Genomic DNA, 7,500 nt, shown 5'->3' on the forward strand with positions numbered 1-7,500 from the left:
TCCACGCATCAGTTTGCGTAAAAGGCCATTTATTAGGACAGGCATGACAGCTTACAAAACATAACATTATCAACTTTAACAATCCCCCCAACATCCTGCCTTTCAACCGTCATCCACTCACGTGCTCCACCAGCCATTCCCAAATCACACCACAACCTCTTTGCATCCCATTCACTTCCCCTTTCCACTTTCCGACTCCTCGGTCATTTCCATCCATCGCACTCCCGTCTACCACTCTCTCCCATCCTGCGCCTGTAACCCCCTCCCTGTAAGGGTGATTCTGCCCGTCATGAACTCCCCACCCCTCCCAGTTCCCGGAACGTATCCCCCCTTGCCATCCTGTCCTAAACTGGCATGTTGCCCAACATGGCAACCACAACAACACCGCACCCAAACTCCCTTTTCATGTAGGGTGGGCGGGTGGCAAAACCTAACTCTTCCCTGAGGCACCGGGGACCGGAAAAGGAAGTTGTTCCTCTCCTGTCCCCCCTAAACTAGCCTCCTACCTAACCCCTCCCACCCCTGACCTAAACCCCTGACCTAACTTCCGCCTGCCGTGTCCTCGCGCGAACACCCCGGGGGAAGACTAGTCTGCCGACCTGCATTCCCCCGGGGGCTGCATCGCACAATAACCACTCCACGCATCAGTTTGCGTAAAAGGCCATTTATTAGGACAGGCATGACAGCTTACAAAACATAACATTATCAACTTTAACAATCCCCCCGAGGGGAGGAGCGTAGCCTGCAGCCGAGATGGCCGCCTAGTCTCTCGGCTCCGCCGACCCTTATGCCCTTCTTCATTATCCTGCCGCACATCCTGTACTTCAATGCGCCACGTTTACTCGTGAGAGGCTCCTGATCACGTTGCTGTGACTCTCGGCGAAAACGGAGCGGTTCCGGCGGTGAGGAGTCCCTGTGTACTTCCCGGCCTTTCGAGTGACCGCAGCCGGGCCATTGCCTGTGGGAGACGGCCGGAAACGACCACAACAACAGCGGCCATCGCGGTGGAGGAGGAGCCGGTTGGCTGGATCTTCAGTGTGGCGCTGGGCTTTTCGCCGCAGCGCTTCCCTCCGCTCGGCAGCCCACAGCGCCTGGAAACATTGTACCGGCGCTTATACATTGTATCCCTGCCTGGCTGGGAGGTGGCCTGGACTGCTTCTTTGTTACCTCTCCTCCGTAGCGGACGCCATTTTCCGCATTGGGAACCCTGCGCCTGCCAGTGGAGTTCCCTGCTCATCTCGGGGGCTCGTTGTTTGCCGGCATCTTCACATTTGGAGCTTCCTTACGATCGGCTGCCTTCATGTCTCTGCCCCAGCTGAGCCCTGCAGATCTTCTACAGAATCTTCGAGTGTCGATGACTGACAAGGGAGACTTGCTTTCTGAGGCGCTCTGCTGCCGCTCGCCTTGGACGGGGGTCAATGCTGCATCCTCCATTCTGGATACACCGCTGGGGCTGCGGGATGTCCTGGAGGCTCTGGAAGACCTGCGGTTGGCCTTTCGTGACACTGCCAATGGTTTGGGGGCCCGGCTTGCTGCGATTTCTCCAGCCGGCCATGATGGTCCTTCAGTGCTGCACACTACGCCACATCCTTAACCTGCTCACGGTGAATTACCTGCCCTGGAGTATGTGGAGGCGACGGATGGGCGAGCCTCAGTTTCCGCTGCAGCACTCTCCGGATTTGCCTTGAAGGAGTTTGGCGATAATGATCCTTCGCGATGGCCGGTGCTTCTACTTCGGACGCCATGTTGTTCATCTCCTTTGTCCTCTGATGGCATGTCTCTTTGCGTCCTTCTGGACTTGCTGTTCGCGCATCGGCCGGCTGATACGCTGGAACTCTCGCCTCGTCTTGCTCCCTACTGTACTCTCCTCGGACAGGCAGTGGTGACTTCTTTTGACTTTTGTGGCCAACCTACAAGCCAGTTTGATTCATCCCAAGCGCCTCGACTTCTGCAATGGATTCCACGGTTACCCTCTCCATCCATGTGGACTGTTTTAGAACTGGACTCCGTTGTCATGCCGGTTCGGAGGGGACAGGGCTGAGGATGTTTCTTCTTTTGCTGTAACCTGCTGCATGCACGGCTTCCCCTTTCCACTTTCCGACTCCTCGGTCATTTCCATCCATTGCACTCCCGTCTACCACTCTCTCCCATCCTGCGCCTGTAACCCCCTCCCTGTAAGGGTGATTCTGCCCGTCATGGACTCCCCACCCCTCCCAGTTCCCGCCACCCAGGGAACCCCGGGAGGGCGGTTATCTGCCCCACCAAGCGTGCACCTTTCGAACTCAGACTCGCCTACACCAAATTGACTCGTTCCACAGACAACTAATCAAGTCCCGCAGCTCCATGAGGTAAAATGCATTTCCCATGTGAGAAAGGTGCACGCCGTCGTCCCTGAAAAGAAGAGGTTGTTCCAGCTGGAGCCCAACATGAGCCAGCACTTTAATCCCCCGATCCGCGCAAAAGAGTCTCATAGCCCTATTCAGTTTCCTGCGGGCCCTTTCCACGGCCGCAGGCTTAAGTGCACCCCTCCAAATCCTCCTTGGTACAAATTCAGTCCATACAATGCAGGCGCCAGCCAGATTGTTCTTCATCACCTCCAAGTCCCTCTGCATCAAGTGCAACAGTGACACCCCCGATTGCTTTACTAAGTCATTTTCCCCCAGGTGGACGATGATCATGTCCGGGCAGCCCAGCTGCGACACTTTCTTTGTCAGCCACGGTAACAGTTCACCCCATCTCATTCCGCTCTTACCCCACCAGTGAACTTCATGATGGCTGCTCCTCAGGCCCAGGCTACGACCGTACACCTGCCTGTAAGCATAGTTCGAAGCCCAATGCACAAAAGACTGCCCCACGACCCAAGTGACCGTCTTGGCCCCCGGTCCACGAACACAACCTACGAAGAAAAAGATATTAGGACCAAGGCATGACAAGAAAATACGCCAAGCAGCGCCGCCGTCCAAGCGTTGCGCCCCCGCCCTCACTTGCGCACATAGCGCTCACAGCACCGCGACCTCCAGCGACCAATCCTCCTGATCTCCTCCCATGACCAACCCAAACCCGCCGCCGCCGTAGCCGCCCCAATCCGAAAGGAATGCGTGCCAAACCGAGCCGGGTCCCTACCCAGCCTCCTCAAAGCCATCCGTAGCACTGCTAACAACTGACCCGACGTCAAACGCTTCCGTGAAGCATGCACAAAGATTTCCCCTTCCGTCGGCCGCACTTTCTGCCCAAAGCTCAGCCACTCTCGCACCGGACACACACCTGCACACCCACTCACCGACAACCACACCCATTTACCCCGTCCCACCTGGTCAGTCTTGGACCGCCCCAACCAAATGCCCAAACGGAGCGCGTCCACCCGCACATCAGCAAACAACCTACCCGGCGCCCCCCGCGCCCCCAGCAGCTCCGACACCCGAAACGCTCCAAAAAACATCCAGATCATGCATAAGCGAAAAAGCGCCACCTCCCCCCCCCGTCGTAACAACAAAAAACCAACTCCTGCAAAATCAACTTCAATAAGTCAAACGTGACCGCCTCTCTAGGCAACTCCCCGCCCCCCAACTCTGCCCGCACCCTCCCCCAACCCTTCAACATTCGGCTCAGCAGATCCGAACTAGCCGGATCAAAACCCAAATACACCATGCAGTAGAAAGACACACCCGCCAACTTGCCAGCAATCGTTGTCTGTGACAGCCCCCTATCCATGCAATCCAACACAAAGTGCACCACCCGCCTTTCGCACTCCTCCTTTGGTAAACACAGCACCCCTGTCCCCAGGCCCACAAATTTCCCAAACTCACTCCAAGCCAGTCTGTATGCTCGCCTAGTAGACTCCGCCAACGACCTTTCCACCAGACCAACCACTCTCACTCCCCCCACGCCCAGATACCCTCCGGCACCTTGGTTTTGCAAGCCTCCGCTCCCGGCGCCAGCTCCCTGAAGCGCAGCCACTGCGAACGAGATAACGCATCCGCAATTTCGTTACTTGCGCCAGGCACATGTTGCACGCGAAACAGCACATTGTAACGCAGACATAGCAGCATGAAGCTTCGCAGCAAGCGCAGCACCCTCAGATCTCTCGCTTTCTGATTGTTGACCAAGTCCAGCACCGTCATATTGTCCACGTGGAACAACACAGACCTGTTCTTGAACTCCGGGCCCCACACCAGCAATGCCACCAACAAGGGAAAGAACTCCAAGAACGCAATGCTTCTGCCCTGACGCAGCCAATGATCCGGCCACCTTTCCGTGCACCAGCGACCGTCCCAGAAAATTCCGAAACCAGCCGTCCCAGCCGCGTCCGAGTAAAGTTGAACCTGCCACACCATCCTGTCCCGCACAAAATCAAAAGACACGCCATTGAAATCCTCGAGAAAGACCAGCCATACTCGCAAGTCCGACCGGACCCCCAGCGTAATCCTGACCCTGTGATGTGGGAGGGCCACGCCCGACATGGCCATGCCGAGCCGCCTACAAAAAGTCCTCCCAGCCCTCACCACTCTGCAGGCAAAGTTCAACAACCCCAGCAAGCGCTGCACAGACCTCAACTCCAGCTTCTGAACCGCGATTGCGCCCTTCAAAGAATCTTGCATCTCAGCCACCTTCGCCACCGGTAAACGCGCCTGCCAGGCCACCGAATCCAGTTCAAGTCCGAGGAACGTCAGACAACAACTGGGACCTTCCGTTTTTTCTGGTGCCAAAGGCACCCCAAAATCTTGAGCCAACAACTGAAACTGCTGCAGAGCCCGACCACAGTCGCCAGAACGTCCAGATCCCACAAACAGAAAGTCATCCAAATAGTGAGACACCAGCCGGTGCCCACTCCGGTCCACAAAAGCCCACTGCAAAAAGGAGCTAAAAGTCTCGAAGAGCGCGCAGGAAATCGCACAACCCATTGGCAACACCATGTCCACAAAAATGGCCCCATCAAACTGCATACCCAAGAGAGGAAAATCCGCCGGATGAATGGGAAGAAGCCGAAAGGCCGACTTGATGTCACACTTGGCCATCTCCGCCCCCCTCCCACACGACCGCACCAGCCCAATGGCATCGTCCACCGAAGCGTACAACACCCTCGAGTCCTTCTCGGCAATGAAATCATTCACCGACCCACCTTCCGGCCAGGACAAGTGATGGATCAACCAGTATTCCCCTTGCTCCTTCTTGGGCACAACCCCCAACGGTGACACGATGAGATCTGACAGTGGCCACTCCGAGAACGGACCTGCAATCCTGCCCTCCGAAACCTCCTTCTCCAATTTACGCGCCACTACCCCCGGCAACTCCTTAGCAGACCGCAAATTCTCAGCCCAACGCCTCTCCCTGGGCCCCTGATAGCCAATCCAAAAACCTTCCACAAACCCCCAATACAAACGCAACGCCGCCTCCTTATCAGGGTACCGGGAGAGCCATGGACCCATGGCCTCCACTTTAACCGGAGTACGGGCCCTTCGGCCCAGGCTGCCCCCTACCCTTGGCAAATTTCCACTGCTCTGATGGCGTAGCCAAGGTGAGGCACTGCGTGACCGGGTGGCGACCCCCACACTTAGAACACTCATGCTTGAATTTACAAGAGGGGCGGTTGCAGAAACCTTTGTTAAACCCCCAGCAGGCCCCCGAAGCGACCGGCTTGTACTGTTGTCCTGCTGAGCCAGACCACACAGGCTGGCTCCCATGGCCACTAGGTGTTCTCTGGTTACCCGCCCCAGATTGGGCGGGACGCGGCTGAAAGGATCGATACGTGACCGGAAGACCGCTGGCCGTATGAGTAGACGCCGCCGCCTGCGTCGAGGACATCCACTGGATCCAAGCTCCTGATCCACATCCCCCCACGGCTTATCAGGGTTAACACTGACCCTAGCCCTAAACTCCTCGTCGTAACTCAACCAGGCGAAACCCCCAAAATGAAGCTGCGCCTTCCTTATCACGTCCATATATTTAAACAATGCGATAGCCCGATCCCCATGCTTCTCACAATATATACTCGCATAAATCAGAAATGCAGATGTCCAATTCTCCATAGTAACTGGCACCCTCGGTCGCCTGGTCAATTCCCATTCCTCTTCCTTAGACCCTTCTTTCGCCTGAATCTCCCTGTGCAAAAGCTTAAACACATCCACATACTCGGGCCTCCAAATCCTGGCCTTAGTCTTCTCCGACAAATGAGCCCCCAGGGGCATCCCCAGCCCCATGTACGGCAACTTCTTTCTCAGTTTCTCCACCCCACTCACACCCTCCTCCTTCCCTTCCAGGTCTTCCACCTTGTCCGTCTGCGCGCTGGCCGTCGCGACCTGCTTGCCCCCACTAGCCTTCACAGGCTCCACACCCCCTTGGGCTCCTGCCCGCACAGACCCATCCCCCACCCCCACCGACCGGCAGGGCTTCTTTCTCCCCCCATCCAACCAGGCGTCCCACCAAGAGCCCTCACCTGACAACGTTGCAGGAGCCTCCCGCTCCTGTCGCCGTGCGTCCGCCGGCCTCGACATCCCTCTGCTGGCCCGACTGGCGCCATCCCGTGCCTCTTGAGAAGCACCAACCTTGGTAGCTGCCCCCTTAGCCTTACACACACGTCCAGGCTCACGCAACTCACCCTCTTCCAACTCATCCTCATCATCCTCATAATCCAACCATTCATCCTGAACATCCAATGGTACCACTTCAGTCACGACTCTCTTAGCACCCTTCCCTTTCACACCAGGCGTAAATTCACACTCCAACATGGTCGGTGCCCGCTCCCTCGGTGGAGGGCAGGCCGCCGCGGACCCCCCTGCATCTTCGTCCCAGCGTTTGGAGGCCGTTTTGCGCCCCGCCGGCCCACCCCGGCCTCTGCCAGCTGACCCTGCTGGCCTGACCCCCCCCCCCCCCCCGAGCCGTATGCGCTCGGGGAGGCCCCGGTGCCACCAGGTCTCTGATCCGTCAAGGCTGTCCCTGCACTCTCCACCCAGACCCACTGTCCTTGTGCCCCCGGGACCCCCCTACCTCGGCCACCGGCCGACAACCTTCCTCGCCCTGGTGCCTGGGCCCCATCACCCATGGGCACCCCTCCCGCCTTCTCCTCCCTGGCGGCACAAAGGCGCTGCCACTCCCTCTCATACTCCTCAATGACACGCCGCTGGTCCCTCGCTCTCTCCTCCTCAGTCATCTGGGCCCACCGGTCTAACATCGATGACTGCCCAGTCCCCCCGGGGCCCCCTTTCCCGGGCAAGGATGCCGCAGCACCTCCTGCCCCCTGCCCTGCCCCTCCACGCTGCTGTGCCTTCATGGGGGCCTTGCCCTTGGAACCCTGGGACTTCACCACCCCCTTCCGGCCCCCAGACAGGTCGACCGGCTGCTCAATGGCGGTGAAACTAGCCTCCCCCCCAGACTCCTCCCCCGACAGCATGAGGGCAAAATCATCCCCAGCCGCCACCTCCCACTCATCAGAGTCCTCCCCCCACTCCCATCGCTGCTCTCCCCGTACCCCGCCTACTGGCTCAAGCTCCTGGACAGCCTGGC

General features: G+C 58.1%; 1 protein-coding gene across 1 annotated transcript; it reads right to left on the reverse strand.

Moving 5' to 3' along the window:
* Positions 1-2,282: 2,282 nt before the first annotated feature.
* On the reverse strand, positions 2,283-6,725 carry LOC147709610 (uncharacterized). The gene is made up of 2 exons (XM_086925516.1): positions 6,434-6,725; positions 2,283-2,896 (listed from the first exon to the last, which is right to left on the reverse strand). Exons 1-2 carry the CDS (start codon positions 6,723-6,725, stop codon positions 2,283-2,285), a joined length of 906 nt encoding a protein of 301 aa, XP_086781642.1.
* Between the last annotated feature and the right edge of the window lie 775 nt (positions 6,726-7,500).

Source organism: Lissotriton vulgaris, chromosome 6 (genome assembly GCF_964263255.1).
Source record: "Lissotriton vulgaris chromosome 6, aLisVul1.2, whole genome shotgun sequence".
In the NCBI taxonomy this organism is placed as follows: Eukaryota; Metazoa; Chordata; class Amphibia; order Caudata; family Salamandridae; genus Lissotriton; species Lissotriton vulgaris.

What these genes read in the sequence shown, in the direction of transcription:
- LOC147709610 (XM_086925516.1), bottom strand. Translation starts at nt 6,725, where the DNA reads ATGTTGGAGTGTGAATTTACGCCTGGTGTGAAAGGGAAGGGTGCTAAG. An exon ending in GGCTCCTGCAACGTTGTCAG is followed by an intron (nt 2,897 to 6,433) that starts GTGAGGGCTCTT and finishes TTTTCTTCGTAG; the next exon opens with GTTGTGTTCGTGGACCGGGG.